This window comes from Terrapene carolina, unplaced genomic scaffold (genome assembly GCF_002925995.2).
Source record: "Terrapene carolina triunguis isolate 2854851 unplaced genomic scaffold, T_m_triunguis-2.0 Scaffold96, whole genome shotgun sequence".
Lineage (NCBI taxonomy): Eukaryota > Metazoa > Chordata > Testudines > Emydidae > Terrapene > Terrapene triunguis.
The window spans coordinates 61,593,623-61,613,272 of record NW_020664447.1 but is presented as its reverse complement, the minus strand read 5'-3'; the positions used below and the strand labels follow the sequence as shown (position 1 = coordinate 61,613,272).

At 47.6% G+C, this 19,650-nt stretch overlaps 1 protein-coding gene across 1 annotated transcript; it reads left to right on the top strand.

The window, feature by feature from the left end:
- Positions 1-1,637: 1,637 nt before the first annotated feature.
- On the top strand, positions 1,638-16,699 carry ANGEL1 (angel homolog 1). Its single transcript, XM_024192803.3, has 10 exons — positions 1,638-1,927; positions 6,316-6,915; positions 7,488-7,714; positions 8,722-8,791; positions 9,365-9,798; positions 10,574-10,700; positions 11,727-11,837; positions 12,868-12,937; positions 13,434-13,597; positions 14,627-16,699. The coding sequence occupies exons 1-10, from the start codon at positions 1,726-1,728 to the stop codon at positions 14,785-14,787; spliced, it is 2,166 nt and encodes a 721-aa protein (XP_024048571.1). The 5' UTR covers positions 1,638-1,725; the 3' UTR covers positions 14,788-16,699.
- Positions 16,700-19,650: the final 2,951 nt, after the last annotated feature.

Sequence of the window (19,650 nt, the reverse complement as noted above, 5' to 3'; positions counted from 1 at the left end):
TTTCCAGTTCTGTGTATTACTACTTGTGTATAAGACATCAAGAGTATACTTGGAGTAAGAGGGCATATTGGTACTCAATTTTATCTGACAGTTTGGTTTCAGATTTTTAACATGGTCATAATGATGAATGTAGTAAAAAGTTCAAACTCTTCTCTTTCCAGATGAAACTGTCTGGTTTCAATATGTGACAGGCTTCAACTTTCATGGGCTACAATGTGATCATGACTAGCTGGGTCTGTTTGATTCTATATAGCTCTGAGTTTAGAGGGCTTCAGTCAGTCTTCTATTAAAGGAAGGGTTGAAGGACAACATGCTCATATGTTCATCAAGGCTACATATGATGACATCACCTGCTTCAGACTGTGCTTTTGTCCACACAGATTTTGTATAATATTTTATAAGATCCTGAAGAGAAGCAATTATACATGCAAAGTTAGGAAGGCAGCATGATCAATAACTATTCATGCCAAAAATGATTTGATATCTGCAATTGTTCAGTAAGACTATTTGCTTTCTTGTTTTGACTTTCAAAGGATATGAGATGACTCTTGTTTGAAAATACATGTCCAAAGACTTTTAAGTAGATTTAAAAAAAATTGATCTTGTCCCTGTTTGATATGGGGGCATTCTAGGATTTTCTTTAGTGCATCATCATGGTCTTGATGTCTTGTTCTGCACACACCTTACAGGATGGATTAGATGCAGCAGATATTACAATCTTTTGTAATGCATTGGCCAATGTGAGTCGAAAAGGTGGTTAGGTATGTGAATTCAGGGCCCATGTGGAATTGATGGAATTCTTGTTTAGGCCTAGTTTTGATAAACATCCAGCACTATTAAGGCAGTGTACAATACAGCCCAGATGAGTGTAATATATGCTGCTCCTGACTGATTTCCTCCATGGGACACCACACACAACTCTGAGCAGGTATGATTAGGGTTACCACATGTCCGGGTTTTCCCAGACATGGCCTCTTTTTTGGTCCACCGATCTCTGTCCAGGCAGATTTTTCAAATAAGAGGAAATGTCTGGGATTTTTCCTTGTGGATCCGATGTTGCCACTCAGAAAGAGCCATCTCCATGCCCCGATTGGTCCCTCCTCTGCATCCTCAGCTGCCAGATCCTGGCCTGCCAAATAAGCAGAGCCACCAAGCGCCTCTCCACCGGGCTAACTGCCCTGCCGTGAGGCCTCAGAGCCCAGCTAGAAGGGGTGATGGGGCCAGAGTGACAGTGACAGGGAGGGGGATAGGCATGCAAGGAGGTGCTGACTGAAGGCTGGTGCTGTATCCCAGGCCTGCGCCAATCGCCCTACCATTGTGATAAGGAGCACGACACTGCCCACCACCTTGAAAGTGCGGCCACAGGCACCCCCCAAATACCCTCCCTGTACACACACACCCCCTCCAGTGCCACCCAAATGCCCCTCTCAGTACACACACCCCTCCCGCACCCCCCAACTGTAGCCTCCCCTCCCGCTGGTGCAGCATCCTCTGTTTAGGAACTTGAGTGGTAACCCTAGGTGTGAGATGGGCGGATACCCAAACGGGATCACACACAGCACAGCTTCACAACGCAGACTCAGACACACAGGGTGGGGACGCGGGGCCTGCGGGGCTGAGAGAGCAGGCGGCCAGGAGCTCCTGGGGAAGTTTACAAGCCTCATCCCCCCAGCTCTGCTCCCCGCCGCGCTCGGTCTCCGGGACCCTTCTGCCTCCAGCCCCAGGATGGGCGGGCTGAGTCCATGCGGGGGAGCGCGGGGCCAAGGCCAGGCCGGGCCGCCGGCGGCTCCCAATAAAGTTGTTGTTGAGGCGGAGCCGGGCTGGCGCGTGGGCAGAGGCTGGGAGAGGATCGGGCCGGGCGGCATGATCTGCACCGTGCTCTGCTACCTGCTGCTGCCCGCGGCACGGCTCCTCCGCGCCCTCCGAGGTAACTGCCCCCCTCCCCGGGCCCCTCCCACGGCCCGTGCGGCGCCGCCCCCGGCCCCGCCGTGCGGACTGCGGCAGGCTACTGCCTGCGCCCAGGGGTGCAGCTCGGAGCACGGGTCCTGCGGACACTCCTGCAGCCCGCCCTGACCGGCGGGTCGTGGAGCAATTAGATCACCTCGGGCCCGAGGTGACAGCCCCCCAGGGCGATCCCCCTCAGCTCCTGGGCCTCAGGTGAAAGGGCTCCCCTACCCCCCCGGGGTGACCCCCCTCAGGTCTCGGGCCTGGAGTGACAGGCCTCCTCTACCCCCCTGGGGGTGACCCCCCCCCCTCAGCTCCTGGGCCTGGGGTGACAGGCCTCCCCTACCCCCCTGGGGTGACCCCCCCTCAGCTCCTGGGCCTCAGGTGGCAGGCCTCCCCTACCCCTCTGGGGTGACCCCCCTCAGCTCCCGGGCCTGGGGTGATAGGCCTCCCCTACCCCCGCGGGGCTCACCCACCTCAGCTCCTGGGATGACAGGCCTCCTCTCTCCCTGGGGTGACATGCCTTCTCAAGGGACACCCAGCTCTCACCAATGTATCCGAGAGAGACCAGCTCTCCCAGGCCCTCTTGGGTACCTCCCCCAGCTCTCACCGAGGAACTCTGGGTAGACCGAGGAACCCCGAGGAGACCAACTTCCCCCAGGCCATTTTGGATAGCCCCAGGCCTGATTGTTATTGTTTATATAGGCCTAGCAACAGTGCTAAAATTATGGGGGGGAGAGGAAGTAGGGGGGCCCTGGATGTCAGGTATCTTGCTTTAATGTAAACAGTAGTGAGACTAAAGGGGGGCATTAAATAGAAATGAGGTAGCCCCTAAAACTGGCAAGGGGCCCACTTCCCAGTCCTCCCTCCAGTCCCTCTGTAATTTAAGAGCTGCTTAGCGGTGATCTAAGTGCTTTCACATCAGAAGACAAGGTCCCTGCCCTGAGGAGCTTGGGCTCTAGGCAGATGGAGGCAGGGCTGAGAGGCATCTGAAGCTGTGCTCTAGAGCTGGCTGAACAATTACTCAATTTCTCTCTCTCTCTGTGTTTGTTTTAAAGGAGTAAAGATTCTCAGTCATCTAATTATATAGCTAATCAGAGGAGGGTTTAAAAGAGAGTGGAGGCTTGGTGGAGTGGTCAGGTGAGACCATCTCTAGGTCCTCCTCCCAGCTCTGACCATTGTGTATAGGGGAGAGCAGCTCCTCCAGATTTCAGGAAACTCCAAATCTGATTGCTAAAAAAAATAGCAGTGTATCTACAGGAGAGATGGGCTCCTCCAGGCTAGTGCTGACTACTAGCAATAGAGCAGAGGTCCCCAATCTGTGGAGCACGGGGCATGGAGGAACATTTGAGGGGCCGCAGCTGGGGCCTGGGCCAGGGCCAGCTCCTGCAAGGGGTGGGGAGAGGGTGCCACTCAGCTCCGCTCCTGGCTCTGGCTGCTGGCCCCATGCCTGGGGATCAGCTGCCAGCCCTGCACCCGGGGCTCTGCTCTCAACCCCATCTCTGGGAATCTGCTGCCGGCCCCATGACTGGGGTCCTGTCTGCCAGCCCTGCGTCTTGGGTTCAGCTCTTGGCCACAGCTGCTGGTTGAGGCTCCACTCCCACCCACAGCTGTGGCTCCAGCCTCAGCCCCCTTACACATGTCTGTGTCCCCCCACCTCCCAGAGCCACAGCCTTGCTCCCAGCTCAGGAGTGGTGGTGTGTGGACAGGGGTGGGGGGGGGGGCGTGAGGTGAAAAGTTGGGGGACCACTGCAGTAGAACATTCTTCTTGGGGGAATGTACTTAAAGCAAACAATTTCAAGGGGAATGTCTTTAGAAAATTATTATATTTTAATTATTTTTTTTCCTTTCACTTTATACATCCTTCCCCCATCAAAATAAAATAAAATAGGATGCATCCGAAGCTAAGTACCTTGAGAATACTTAAAAATACATTTTTATAAGCGCTTGTCTACATATGCAGTTACTCTGAAATACCTAATCCATTCTAAATTCACACCCTACCTTATTTTGGAATAGCATTTATACATAGACAAACTCTGATTTGTAGTTCCATTCATTTCTCTTAACCATTCCCACTCCTCAATCTCCAATGAGCAATATCCAGGTTAAAGATAGACTAATAATGAAAAACACACACTCATCGCCCTCTTAATTGTCACCTCTCTTCTAAAGATCAAGAGTCAAACTGTTTCAAAAGAAGGGTGGGAGGGGAGCAAGTTCTAAATGCCCTGCTAACACCTGTGAAATATGGGGGCTTCAGCGCCTCCACTGAACATGATTGCAGCAGTGTGGCATAGGGTAAAGGTGGTCTTTTGGGTTGGAAGGTTTTAGCCATTTATGATTTTATAGGACACTTATAGACAAGGCAGATGAGAGCACCTGTGTAATAGTCTTGTGTTGAGATACTTACTAATCAAGTGGCTGCCAAGTTCTTTTGATGAGTAAGTGGTCATTAAGCCCTCAATCCCCTGTTTTTGCCTCTTAAAATGGGATTTCAAGGTTTATCCTATCTACAGATCATGCAAAGGCTCCCAGTGTAGTCCTGAGCTAGGATTGGGGAATTGATATCATTAGATTAAAAAACTGTATTTCTGTAGCACCTTTCACCCAAAGTATCCCCAGGTGGTTCACAGATAGAACTTTATGTATCTACAGTAAAGCCTCTCTGTAGCTTTCTGGGTGCTGCCAGTACTTCAGTGCTATGCTGATGCGCCAGTGTGCAATCATGATGGCATCTGAGGCTATCCTCCACTTCTGGGGGATTTGTGGGGAGGAGGGATCTTTTCTGGCCCCATCTTCCCTGTGTAATGACTCCTCTGACCATCTCAGTTAGATGGTGCTTACATGGTGAGAGCTCCATTTATCCCTGTATGGCCAGAGGAGCAGGATGTGGAGTTGGGATACTGCTGAAATACTGACAAATATTGGGTGGGGTTCCTCACAGCTTGAAGAGAAATCCCCCAGCCCTCTGCTATTGCTTGGTACATAATGATTGGTTTGTAAGCAGACTCTGGGAGAGATGGATGCCTCCTCTTTACCATCCATCTCTGGTAATAAATATATAACTCGGTTTCTAAACAGGATTGCAGAAGGTATTCTAAGAGAGATGGGCTCTTCCAGATCCTCACAGCATCAATTAACATTCATGATGATCATTATGACCTGCTTAGCAGTGACTGTAATGACCTTTCTGTAATCAGACTTACACACTTGTTCATTATAATAATACTTAGTTCTTATTATTACTAGAAATTCTAATGGTGTGCCTAGATACGACAGTGTTGAGCATATTAGAAATACTGATATATACTGATACGGGGAATATGTCTCCTTGTGTCAGTGCTTTGCTTCTCACACATACAAAACATTTTGACTTAGAAAATGCCAGTAAAAGCCTGTAGTGATATTGCTGACTCTTGTGTGCTATTATCCAGAGTGACCTTCCATTACAGGGTGTACAAAGTGAGCAAGGAACAGGAGAAGAAAATGAATGATTTGCAGAGAACACAATATGCTAATCAGTAATGGGGACATGATTGCACAGAGATATTAGCAAAAACACACATGCTTTTATCATCTTGAAGAGTATAAAGGGGAGATACTAGTGAAACTAGTATGTTCTTGTGTTGAGCGTGCACTGAAGTATTTGGCCTATTACAGGTGTCAGTCACCCACTGAGTGAATATCATGGTCTTCCTATTCTCAGACCATGGTTTCTTTCATGGTAGTGTTTTCCCTAATGGGGCTTTTCCATCTTTAACTTCCGTGTTTGTGCTTCCTGAGTTGGTCTCTCCACTCCTTTTCTTATATGCATTTGAAAAGATAATTCAATGTGGAATGGGTCTTCTATCTTGCGTGTCTGCAATTATGGAAATTCCTGATATCTAAATATGGTGCCAGCTGAGGACCCTTGTTCATTTCCTGAAAATTCACCTATTCCAAAGGTCAGCTGCTAGAACTTCTTCCTGATGTCTCTGCCCCATGTGGCTCAATGTATTTGTGTTCGTATGGAAGATGCCAAAGAAGGGCCAGTACTATAGCTTAGATGCTGCTCTGCTGACCACTTATAGCACTGTATAAATAATAATATAAAATCAGCCTAAATTTTACTGTCCGTTAAACCAGCACCACCTCACTGAAGTCAATGGCATTGTACCGGCATAACTAAAGTCAGAATATGGTCCAAGAGGCAGCCTTAATTACTCAGCACTATAACTATACACCTTTTTTGAGAAGCTACTCCGTGCTGTTGATGCATTCAAATCGTTCTGTTGCACCAAACAGTAACTGATTTCTCTAGCCTAAATGAGCGAATAAGTGAAGAGAGCCATGGATTTTAACCATTGTCTTGTATTGAATTTTTGACAGATGCTTTCTTTACGTGTCGAAAGAACGTGCTTCTGGCGAAGAGCCCGACCACCCAGGTAGGGGGCATCTCTTCTGTGCCCAGCAGGAGGTCAGTCCCAGAAGAGGAGGAAGCCCTGCTGCAGCAGCAGCTGGAGGAGGAAGCTGGTGGGCTACACAGCAGTGAGACTGCTCCAGCAGTGGGGAAGGTGTCAGCCACACTGACTAGTGACTGGCTGGAAGGCTCGGAATTATTGATGACCAGCCTCAGCAATCTGAATGTGGCTTCAGAGGTCACATGGTGCAGTGATCAGCAACACGATGAGCTACATACCTTAATGTCTCTAGGACCAAAGGAACATGTTGCAGTCACAGTGGCAAAATTACCAGAAGAGGAAAGTGTGGCTATGGTGGGCATTGCAGCATGGTCAGCTGTAAGGACACAGACCGATCACCAGATTAGTGGCTGCACCCCTTCTGCCCTGGAAAGGGAGGATGAAGATACTGCTGTGCTGGGCTGGAGCTTAGCGCATAACACAGAGATAGTGCCAGTAGAGGCCACAGCCTGGACCTTTTATGATACAGGACAATTCCAGCCTTTTCCAGCAGAGAGATCTTACCACGGTCAGTAGTAATACGACCTTGTTTGATTCTGAGCGTGTGGTGCTAGATTGGGATGAGGTAATGTAACAAAACTTTCTGATCTCCCTGCATGTGGATGCTAAATCCTGGGTGAGCTGAGTATGTCTGCACTTGCTGTCTGTTAGGCATAGGCTGCATCTTTCCATGCCAGGATGATTGCATCTGGTAATGAAAATGATAAAAGTAATCTTTCCTGATGGAAAGGCCAAGGCTTCTGGCATTATTGGGTTGACTAGTGTTGCTAATCACAATTCCTGTGAAGTTAACATAGGTGCCCACTTCATACTGGAGATGGCCTCCAAAGAATGGTTGAGTTTTTCCAAAACATTTTCTCCCCACTAGGACCCTGCCATTCCATCCCTGGTGGCAGCTATTCAAGTTAATCAAAGAAAATCATCCAAGGGCCCATTTAGAGTTCAAGATGTCCAGATTTAGGCAACAAGAGAACAGCTAATCCCTATGTCCCAGCTTGCAGGAGCATTCCAGGAAATAGGACAGGGAAAGATATCCAGCATATATCTGACCTGACCTGTCTTCCTCTCTCTTACATATAGAGATTTTATGGAGGGACTGGGAGGATCTCTCTACCCAGCCTGCTGTTCCAGAGCTGGGCTCAGAGAATGGGCCTCTGTTTGAATTCCGAGTCATGTCTTACAACATTCTGGCCCAGGACCTGGTGGAGCAGAGCCCTGATCTCTACCTGCATTGCCAACCAGATATCCTGGACTGGAGTTATCGTCTCCCAAACCTCTTGCAGGAGATCCAGCACTGGGACCCTGATGTGAGTACTACCCAGGCTCTTTCATGTCAGCTATCACCAGAGTTTTTGGGATGTGAAGCCAGTGCCTCTGGGGTTATTAGGGTCCTTGGGTATGTGCCCACTGGCTCCTATAACCTTACTAGGATCTATTCTTTGATTGTAGGGGCTCAACTTTTCCTAATAGAAGTAGGACTAGGACAGCCTGCTGCAGTCTGTGGGGAGGAGTCAGAGCCTATAGGGCAATCTGGAACAAGCCCAGAGATGAGGCCTACATGGGGGTGGACTTCCTTTTCCTTGCTTGCTTCTGTATTCCTTAGGCTAGCTTAGCATGCTGAAGAAGAAGTGTGCTCACCACTAAGGACGAGAAGTGAATTTTATTTCACTCTTGCTTTCCCACTGGGTAACTGAAGGAGAAGTATGCGCTTCAGAAGTCGTAGAGCATGCTCTATCTCAGTGGTTCTTAACCAAGGGTATGTGTACCCCTGGGGGTGGCAGAGGACTTCTGGGGGTACATTAACTCATCTAGATATTTGCCTAGTTTTACAACAGGCTACATAAAAAGCACTAGCAAAGTCAGTACAAACTAAAATTTTGAAGACAATGATTTGTTTATAGTGCTCTGTATACTATACACTGAAATGTAAGTACAATATTTATATTCCAGTTGATTTATTTTATAATTATATGGTAAAAATGAGAAAGTCAGCAATTTTTTAGTAATAGTGTGCTGTGACACTTGCATTTTTTATGACTGATTTTGTAAGCAAGTAGTTTTTATGTGACGTGAAACTTGGGGTACGCAAGACAAATCAGACTCCTGAAAGGGGTACAGTAATCTGGAAAGGTTGAGAGCCAGTGCTCTAGCTGGAGGAAAAGTTGCTTAGATAGCATTTCTCGGTGAAGGGGTTAAGTGTGGGAAACTGTTTTTCCCTCTCTTCCCTCACTGTCACAACTCCTCTCCCCTCCCTTCCTCCCCCCCAAAAAAGCCAAACAATGGTGGAGTGAGCTAGATCTCTGCTTCCTTGCAGGTTCTGTGTCTCCAGGAAGTGCAGGAGAATCACTACTGGGAACAGCTGGAACCAACATTCAGGATGATGGGTATGTCCCTCTCTTTTCTATAGATTAGGTTGAGACTTGCTGAGAAAACTCCATGTTGATATCTCCAGAGCTATACTTCTGTTTACAGAAGTAGTCCCCAGCCCAGGTTTTGATGGCCACATTTCTGAAGCTATCTGCACCTCTTCAATTGTTGTCTTGTTCCTGTTGTGACTGATTCTTCCCCAGATTGGCAGATGAAAGCAACAAAACTCATCAGGGGCCTGGTTTATATAGAGAAAATAAGACACTTGATGGTACATGATGGCTAACAGGACAGTACTGCCTACAAGGGCATGAGCCAGAGGAAGAGAGATTGATTAGAGCATCCCTGAGGGCATAACTAGAAGTATGGTCTGAAAATGAGCAAGAGGAAAATTCAAACTGGGTATTAGGAAAATCTTCCTGCCAGTGAGGTCTGCTGGACTACAGAACAGTCTACCAAGGGGAGTAGTGGGAGGTTGTGCTATTTAAACCCTGCAAAACAGATTTCCTATGCTTTTCTACATCTCACTACAGAGGAGCCGAAGCTTCTGGTCATTTGGGCCCTCCTGATGGGTGGTGGTTTCTTTTCAGGCTTTGTGTGCTTATACAAACGGAGAACAGGAAAAAAGACAGATGGCTGCGCAGTTTGCTACAAGCACAGCAGGTTCCAGCTGATCAGTGCCAGCCCTGTAGAATACTTCCGGCCTGGCCTGGACATCCTAAACAGAGACAATGTGGGTCTGGTGCTGCTGCTGCAACCTCTACTCCCAGAGGGTGTAGGTCAGAAAGCAACAAGCCCCCTGTGTGTGGCTAACACTCATGTGCTGTATAATCCCCGCCGAGGAGATATCAAACTTGCACAGATGGCCTTGCTCCTAGCAGAGGTTGACAAGGTTGCGAAAACTGTTGATGGCATCTACTGTCCTGTCATCTTGTGTGGAGACCTGAACGCTGTGCCTGATTCTCCACTGTACAAGTTCATCCGGAATGGTCAGCTCTCCTACCATGGGATGCCAGCCTGGAAGGTAGGTGTAGATAGGGAATGGCATGGAGCAGCTCTTTGTATTGCAGGGAGTGGAGTATTTATGTAGTTGTGTCTCTGATCACTATTATAAGGCTACTTCCTCATATAAAGAATGAGCCCCACTCAGCAACAAATTCATAGACATACAGTAAATCGTGTTCTGTGTTCCTAACAACAGTGGAGGTTACCGAAGCAGAGAGAATTTTTAAAATCTTGTTTCTTTTTCACCACTGATGTTTCTTGTTTGTGTTGTTAGCTCAGATGGTGAAACTGGACTGGTCAAGTTCATCATTCTCCTTCACTCATCCATTGCTGTTGTACTTGGGTGATAGTAACTGTAGGGGGAGGTGCAAATCCATATTCATGGAAATATTATCTAAATGTTGGGCCTAAAGCTAGTTCTGTTCCTGAAATATATGCCCATGCAAGCACTGCTCCTTTACACATACTCTCTGTGGCTGTGCACCCAAACACACATACCAAGCTTGCTCTCAAGCATTGGCTTTCAAAATGGTTTGAACAAAATATTTCAAACAGATTTTTTTTTTTTCTTCCCTCCCCCTACTCCTTTTTACTACATGTTCCCCAGCTAGTAGCTGCACCACAGATTTACATGATACTTGTTCTGTGCAAGTGGTTGTGCTGGGGCTTGGCTCTGTGTGGGTGCTGTGTATTCTCTCTGAGTGTGTTGTGCCTGTGCATGTTGCTGGCCTCGCTTTAACCATTTCCTCCTGGTGCTTTGTTCCCCTCACCTCTACCATGCTGCCTTTATGCAGGTTTCTGGACAGGAAGACTTCTCCCAGCAGCTGCACCAGCGGAAGCTGCAGACCCCACTCTGGCACAGCAGTCTGGGTATAACGGAAAACTGTCAATATGTCTCTCTTTGGCAGCCAAAGAAATCAGGTGAGCTGTGGTGTGTACGTGGGCTCAACAAAGATGATTATTGTGTGGGTCTTGCTCCCTCTCATTGATCTGCAGTCTCCACTCTTGGCAGGACATTGGCACAACCTCCAGGGCAGAACTGGGGAATGTGCTGCACCAGGCACTCTCCTTGACAAGGATTCTCTCCTCTCAGAGTACCTGATTTGAACTGTATCACTTGTATGCCCCACAACTCATCTCAGCCTGGGTTTCTGCCATCTTCCTGCACTTGCTGGAAGCTGAATGTCCCACAGTACTTCACATATCATAGTCATATTTGGGGTAAGCTTGAAGGGCCTTGTCTTTTTCTTCAAAGCGCTGTGTGGTGTAGAGCCCACTTAGGCTCTCACTCTGCTTTCCAGAGATGCTTCAGCATATGAAGCGCAGGCCAGGGTGTTCTTGGTGGAAGCTCAGTGGATATGAACTCCCTAGAAATCAGGCTGAACCCATATCTCTTTTCCCCCCTTCAAGCAGGGGTTTCCCTGTGTCATAAACACCCCAAATGCCTTGCTTAGAAATTGACTGGTATCTTGCCACTGTAGACCATTTTTTGGGAAGGGGAAGCTCTTAATTTGTGGAACCCCCAGATACCAGAGTCAGGGCCGGCTCCAGGCACCAGCTTAACAAGCAGGTGCTTGGGGCAGCCCAGGGAGAGGGGCGGCACCTGCGGCAATTCGGGGGCGGCAGGCCCCTCACTCCCTCTAGGAGCGAAGGACCTGCCGCTGAACTGCCGCTGCCGATCGCGGCTTTTTTTTTTTTTGCTTGGGGCGGTAGAAATGCTGGAGCCGGCCCTGACCAGAGTGATGGGTGCATCAGCAATAGGTATTAGAGTAGCTGGGCTGCAGTCTAGATTGTCTCTTCCTCTTCTATCACCATGTCTATTCTATATTCAGGTTCTTATATTGTACCCATCATTCATGTACTCTGGTAGTATTTTTGGCATGGAAACCTAAAGAGAGAGCTGACTTCTTGGTTATTTCCTTCCTTTGAACTGGCTCTGCTCTGCAGACAGACGCAAGTACAGCCGGGACTTCCTGCTTCAGTTCCGTTTCTGTGATGCTGCCTGTGAACGACCTGCACATCTGATTCTGTGGAAGGGTGTGACAGATGTTAAACCAGGTACTGAAGCAAGTTCTCCCTACTTCAACATCTTTTCTGCAGACATGAGCTGCCTTTGGCAAGACTTGAAGCCAACAAGTGGAGACTAGTCTTGGCTTGTTATTGGCTGGATGAGTCCCAGAAAAGGCAAGGATTGGGGAAGGTGGGAGCCCACCATTGTATCATACTCCCGTGGGCACAAGTGGATTCCATAAGGGCTCAGCAGCAGCTCTCAGCTACTGACCTGCTCCTTGTATAGCAAGTCGTGATTTGCTGATTTATGTGTTTTACCCCCTGTGTGGAGGAATGGAAGAGAGGGATCAGTCTATTTTCTGTCCTCCCTTTGTTTTGGAGAGGGGCAGGTATTTTTCCATTCCTTCTGCGCTTCCAGCTCCACTGGAAGAAATCCATGGTGGCACCTGAGCTGCCTCTGTGCTAATGTGGGTTGGCATCAGTGGGTGACCACAAGCTGGCATTAGATCTGCTACTAGAGAAGCAGAACCTCTCCTCATCTCTGGGCCTTTTGATGTGTTTGGTTCTGTTCTCCTCATTCCCCACCTCCTCTGGGCTGGCAACCCATTTCATGATCCCAATGCTGACTGTCTGTGTTTCTCTGACAGCAGAGGTTGTAGTACAGGGCCACAGAGATCAGCATCTGGGCAGTGGTAATGTCCAAAGCTCTAGGCACAGGAGCTGATTGACCTGGATAAGTTGGTTACACTAATTTGTTGCCGGGATCGGCCCACTGACTTTTTTGTGGGAGGGAGGGGTTAGGCTTTGTTTTTGGCCTGGTATCACCTTGTTACTCTTTCAGCACCGCTGTACCTAGGCCTCCAGGACAGTTTGCATTCAGCTTTGGAACCTTGCCCTGACTTCCCAGCATGTACTATCACTCCTAAGGGTGCCTATCCAGGTGGCCATGTTTAGGATAAAGAGGAATTCTTGGGGCTGGAATAAGAGACCTTCCTGGGAGGAACTCTCAAACTCAAAATGAACAAACTGCTCCAGGCCCAGTGGCATGTCAAATTGGAATCTCTCTGCTTCTTTTTAGACCGTCCTGCACATTGGCCCAAGCATCTCACCATGGTGAATGATCCTGATCCAGAGTTCTTCTTACCAAGGTAACCTGGAGGGAGGGAGACTTCAGCTGGACCCCGTAAAACTAGTGGCACCCCTCCTTGGAGTGGCCATGGTGGGGTGCTTGGAAAATGGGCACAGGAAACTAAATTAATGTCAAGGTTTAAATAATTCCATGGTCCCTTCTCCCAGGCTAGAAAAAGAACACAGCAGGGATGGGAAAGAATTAGAAAAATCTGTCTACAGCTGGCCAGATCCATACCAGGCTGCACTAGGGTTGGTGCTGCAGGTCAGGAATGCAGTGCGTTGGCAGAACTGTATGTTGGTGGTGAGGGAGCCCCTGTCCACTCAGTGTCTTAGTAGAATTGGTATTAATAGTCCCTCACTTATATGAGCATTAAAATATATTGAAAAATACGTGTAGAAATAGTCTATAAACAGCTGCATCAGGAAGGTGGCTTAGTTTGCTTAGATTCCAGCACTGAGCTTTGCATCCCCTCTCCCATGTGAGGGAATGGGGGAGCTGTTTCTTCTCTGCAGGTCTCAAGGTGTTATCCGGCATGACCTTAATCTGACCTCTGCCTATAGCCACTTCTTGCCCCAGAGAGGTCGCCCTGAGGTCACAACCATGCCCATGGGCCTTGGAGCTACAGTTGATTATATCTTCTACTCGGCAGAGCCCATTGAGAATGGGAACGAAGGGGGTGAGTGTGGCAACATGGGGCCTCCTGAGAGCTTATCCCCACTGTGCTAGGAGGGAGCTGTGTGGTACAGCAAAATGGTGGGCAGTGTGTCTCCACCATGGCAGGAGTGGGCCACTGGGTGTGGCAGCATGCAATTTCCAGGGATCTGTGGCCAGTAGGGGCTGAGTGATGTACTGTGGGGAAATGCTGTCCTCCCCAGCTGGGGTGACAATCTCTATTTCATGCTATTGAAGAGATACAATAGTTCTGCCTGTCCTGGCCATAGTTTTTAAGGCAAAATCAAAGTAGAATGGAATGTTACTTTCTTGTTGCCCAACACTTTGCCTTGAGTTCACCTAGCATATGCCCTGGAACAGCCCCACCAGGCAGTTGGCATTGAGATCTGGGCTCCTCTGGCCTGGTAGTTTGTATCCTTCAAGGCAGCATAGTCCATCTGTAGGAGGCACCTCACTTCGCCTCCCAGTGATACCCCCTGCAAGCGTCACACTGTTTGAAGAAGGAGTTGAGTTGATGAGGTTCTGCAAGTAACTGCATCAGCTCCCACTCCCTCTGAGGCCCAGATCAGCTCAGCGTGGACTCTTTGGGGATGGGAATAGAGTGCAAAGAGTCTTCACAAGTCAAATTTTGTTTCCCCCGAGCCAGTGGCTCATTGGGCTGACATGGTTAAGGCACACCAGTTTCATAGCCAATGGTACACAAGTCTATTCAAGTAGAGGCCCAAATTCACCTTGGGGAATTTGAGTGCAACTAGCAAGAGCTTCCCTGTGAGCAGCTGCATGATGACTGCAGTGTGTGTTTGCAGCTCCTGTGTGTGCCAGAGCATGAATCCATATATCAGTAGCAGTCTAGGGTGCTTGTTGCTATAGTATCCAGTCATGAAGAGGGACGTGTTGTTTTGTATAGGCTGTCTGTGCAGACACACCCTTGCTTCCCTGACTGCAGCATATTCTAGCTGCCTTGTGTCTATGCAAGAGTTTGAGCACGAAGTTCCAGTCTCCATCTGACATGTCCTTCCCGTTCCCTTGCCAGGTCGCAGGCTGTTTCGAGATGGAGCCCTGAAGCTGCTTGGCCGCCTCTCCCTGCTCTCCGAAGATGTCCTGTGGTTGGCAAATGGCTTACCTAATCCCTTTTGCTCATCTGATCACCTCTGTCTGCTGGCTAGCTTTGGCTTGGAGATCTCCAGTGCCTGAGAGATGGGGATTGTGTGGGTCGAGCTGGACTGAATGCAGAATAGAGAAATTGTGCATTCAGAGCCTCAATTGGCTCACAGGAAACTTCCTTTCCATTTCCCCTGCACCCCCCATGTAACAGGAGCATGAGGGGGCCAGGGAAATTGAGCCCTTCCCTGCATTGCTACTCCATGGGACTCCATTACTGGCTGATGCCCAGTTGTTCTCTGGCTGCACTAGCTCTTAAAGGGACCCGGGCACTTAACTTCCTTACCTATTTGGTCCTGCTACATCTGGCAGACATTCTAGCTGTGATGTTCTTACACTGCAGGAATCAACATGATTTCCGCTTATTTACTTGTCTCTGTGTGCTGCTCCTCAGTGATCTGAGAAAGAGCAGGTGCAGTTTTGAGACTCGTGTGGGCTTTTTTTTAGTTGGCTTCTTGCTGCCAAACAGCAGGCGGTGCTCCCAATCATCATCATCATCTACCACACCAAAATGGTGATTCTTTTTAATTTCCCAGCAACAGTGTAGGGAATGCATTCCCCTTGGATTCACCCAAGCATCCCTTGTGCCAACTGTAACTTAAGACAGGACTGGGCTTGATGATTGCTCGGAAATGGAATTGAAGTAGCCTTTACCTAGGGATACCTAAAGAGAGTTTCTATCTGGTTCACCCAGGTCTGCACCCAGCACACACGTCAACAGAGTGAGAGTTTGAAGTTTCAATAACTTTCTGTAGGGAGCTTTCTATCGTTATGAGACCAATGTACCAATACGGTCTGACACAAGGTTCAGTGTGATATGGAGGTACTGGTTCTTCAGAACCATCATAGAAAGCCCTGGAATTGCCACAGCAGAAATCTGAGATCCTTGGAAAGGCTCCCTCTCTGCCTTCCTGACCATCTCAGAACAGTTCCTAGTACCTCCCTTGGCACCTATATGTGATAGAGAAGGATTTGCCAAGGCCCTTCCTAAGAGTTTCATGCAAGAGGAACAGTGTACAGCTCTGGACTGATAAGAATGTGAGAGTGCTGAGGGGCTGTGGTCATAGTTTGTCCCAGAACAATGCTAAAGAGAGAAGGGTGCCAGAGGAAGTGGAGGAATAGCTGCTTCCTCTTCCTTTTAGTAGACACTTCACTGGTCTGCAAAATATAGTAGTCAAGGCTCAAGACAGATCAGATGTCCTCCTGGCCAAACATGTTATTGTGTGTGTGCATATTATTGCCCTGTTCTGGAGTCTACCCTATAAAGGGAGGTGAGCTGATAGGAGCTGCTCTTCTGTCTGTGGTTTGGAGCCAAAGCTTCAGTTCTTGGATCCCATTGTAGCCTTATTGTCATGTGTGTTTTTGATATATTCACCAGTCAGCAGTGGCTTGTTGCTAGTTCTTTTGTGGGTTTTTTTGTGCTGGACCCTGCAGGTCAGATTCCTCAGCATGACCTGACTGTTGGTGCTCAGTATTTATCAATGAGTTATGAGAAGAATGTTAGCAGAAGAGTTCTCCACCCTTAAACTCCACTTCTGGGCCTGAGACTGTCTTAGCCAGGTTTTCTGGGGGAAGGAGGGTGAGAAGCTTGAAATAACTTTAACTGGATTGTTTTGAATAATGCATTGGAGAGGTTTCAGTGTTTTAATTCTTATTTTCTTAAACATCTTACTTGAAAAATAAAATTTTATAATTTCAGAAAAAATGCATGTAAAAGTGGCTGCTGGGGCTCCTGAGGGGCCTGGTTACACTTTGTTGGACCATGAGATTTTGTTAGCTAGCTGTGTGGAAGAGGGGTTGGGTAGGGTAGGGTGTTAGCTGTGCAAGGATCATGGCAAGAAGTGGGGAGAGGTTGGGCCTAGCTGATAATCTGTGTAAACTAGGCATTCACATCAAACAGGCCACCGAAAGCCCCAACCCCTGATGCCATTCTGGCATAGCTCATTTGGACTGTTCTAATACAGCTTCTAAAACTTGAGCTTCTAAAACGTGAGCTTAACCCACGAACCTTTCTTCTGAAAGTAGGAGAAGCTATTGCTGGTTCCTAGAGCCTATGTCCAACCTTCAGGTTTTCTCAGCAGCTCAGCCAGACCTCCGTTATTGGGCTCCCATGTTATCTTTACAGTGGGGTAAGAGAGAACTGTACTTGTATGTCCTTTTCCTCTCACCCCATTCTGTTGGGAGTTATGTCTGCTTACCTGTGGGTGACTGGACCCATTATTATCCTGATGTGGGAAGTGGTTGAGTAGGATTCTATTGTCCATTTGTGTGCGTGCTGTCCAAAAATCTGTTGTGGGGGAGTAGGATTGTAGGGGCAGATCCACAAAAGGACTTAGGCACTTGAGTCCCAGTTTTAGGCACCACTGCAGTCCATAATGCCCCCGCTCAGCTGCCGCCTACACTCAGTGCTTAAACTTCCATTGAAGAAGTTTCCCAGGTACCTGTTTCTGCCACTGGCCATGTGAACTACTGCCTCATTGTCTCACTCCTAAGTGCAGTGCAATCCACATTGAGGAAGTGTGTCCTAACCACTGAACTATGAGAGAGACTCGCATCAGAATATCCCATTCTCTCTGATTGAAGCCGGTCCACTTTAATTAAATATGAATTGGGCCAGAGAGAGTGAGAATCATTCCATAGTCCAGAGGCCATGGCACTTACCTGAGAGGTGGAAGATCTCTGTTCAGATCCCTTCTCATAAGACAGAGGAGGAAATTGAACCAGGGTCTGCCACATCCCAGGTCAGTACCCTGACCACTGGGATAAAAATTACAAGGGAGCCTGGGGCTGCCAGCCTCCTCGTCTTTCTCTTTTCCTCCCCAGCTGTTTTTTGCAGAGTTAGATACCCACTTAACTCATTCTCACAAGAAACAGCTTAGGCACCTAGGCTACCTGACTCCAGGAGAGGGGTTCCCAGCTGTGGATTACAGGCAGAGCTAGGTGCCTCCCTGCAGCTGGGACTTAGGTGCCAAACTCTGTGAGAGGGGAAGTGCTTAGGACACACCCTCATCAGCATCTCCCATTGGCTGCCTTAGGCAGCTCCTTGCAGTAGCTTGCTGGCTTTTGTGGATCAATTCTTAGGTGTCTCACTCCCTATTCATTGTATATGGTGCCTGACTCAGGGTTTGTGGATCCCATTGTTCCAGTGATTTTCTAGGTGTCTAAAAGTTAAGTGTTGCAACAATCGTAAGTCCCTTTGTTGGTCTAGGCCAGGGGTTCTCAAACGGGGTCGTGACACCTCAGGGGGTCACAGCTGTCAGCCTCCACCCCCAAACCCCGCTTCACCTCCAGCATTTATTATAATTTTAAATATTAAAAAAAAGTAGTTTTAGCTATAAGGGGGTCACACTCAGAGGCTTGCTGTGTGAAAGGGGTCACCACTACAAATGTTTGAGAACCACTGGTCTAGGCCATAGTTGCAGTCATTCTTGTATGTTTATAAAGTACCTCTTTCCCCAACTTACATTGGTTTTGGGGTGGCATTGTTTGGTGGGGTAAATGTAATTGTGCAAAAGTTCCCATCTAACGATTGCATTAATTGCTGTAATACTTTTATTTTAACTTCTTTATAACGGGGGTTTCTGTATTCACAAACAAACAAATCCATATAATCCTTTGCCTGTGAGCTTCTATTCCTATGCCTGATTGGCTCAACATAGTCACGGCTGGAAACACACAAAAGGGGAAAGACTGAAAGTTGGTACTTAGGGAGAAACCCACTGGAAAACTTAAGGCATTCAAAACTAATGCAACTAAGTGCAAAGTATTGGGTAATCACAGCTAAAGCTAAGGTTGCAGAGCTTAACTTCAAAGACACTGGCTTAGAGTCTAATAGGTAAGTTACACAAGTATATATCTGGAGTAATTCCATTGACTTCAATGAACTCTGGAAATCCAGATTTTAACCAGTGTAACTGATATAAGAATCTAACCAACTATTTAAACAACTTAATCTTTTTTTAAAACAAAAAAGTTATAATCACACTGAACTGTTTCTAAAGCTGGTCACAACCCAAGGGGGACTTTTCAAATTTTGAGGCAAAAAGGTGTGTTCTTGTGCAGCCTTCTTTGTATAGCTCTAATGCTGAAATGGCTGAAGGTAGAAAGTTTAAATTTGGCATAGAAGTAACCCTCCTTGAGAAATGCTTTTGTGTGTTCTGCTGAAAATATCACTTAGTGCAGTTGCAGTGCAAATGAACCTTTTTTAAAAAAAATCACCAACACTTGGAAAGATTAGGGTGCCCGGTATGTTGAATGAGGTGGGTTGAGCCCTGTTTCATTCACTGCATATTAAAGTGTCAAGGGAGCTGCAGATTTTCTGTTCCCTCCCCTTCAGAGTTTGACTTTCACAGGGAGTCTCCGACAATACACAGGGGAGAGAGGACTTTGTGGGAGCCTCACTGAGTGTGCACCATGGGTGGGACAGTATTCTATTGGGGTCCCAGCCAAATTGTAGCAGATTCTGGATGGCTTTTATTCTTCGCCACCCCCCATAAGTGGGGAGGGAGAGGGGGGGAAACTTGGAAATTCAATTAAAAAACCTAAGGCTTCACAACTAAGTACTCAAGTCAGAAAAGGCCAAAGCTGAAACCGCAGGTGCAGCCTTAACTCTGGCGTCTATGCATTTCCATGCGGTTTTTTAAAAGGATGTAGTCCTGTAGTATTTCTGAAATAATACCAGACAATTTATCTTCTACAACCTTGAATATAAATGATGTATGGATTCTGGATGTGTATAAAACATGTATTAAATTATATATAGTGTCACTAGAAGACATAACATGTGGGTTGGGGGAATAGCATAATATGGTATTATTTGAGAATAGCATGTGGGGAGATAATTAAAGATTGTGTCATAATGAGTAGTTTGCAGCAGCACACGATTAAGGTTGCATA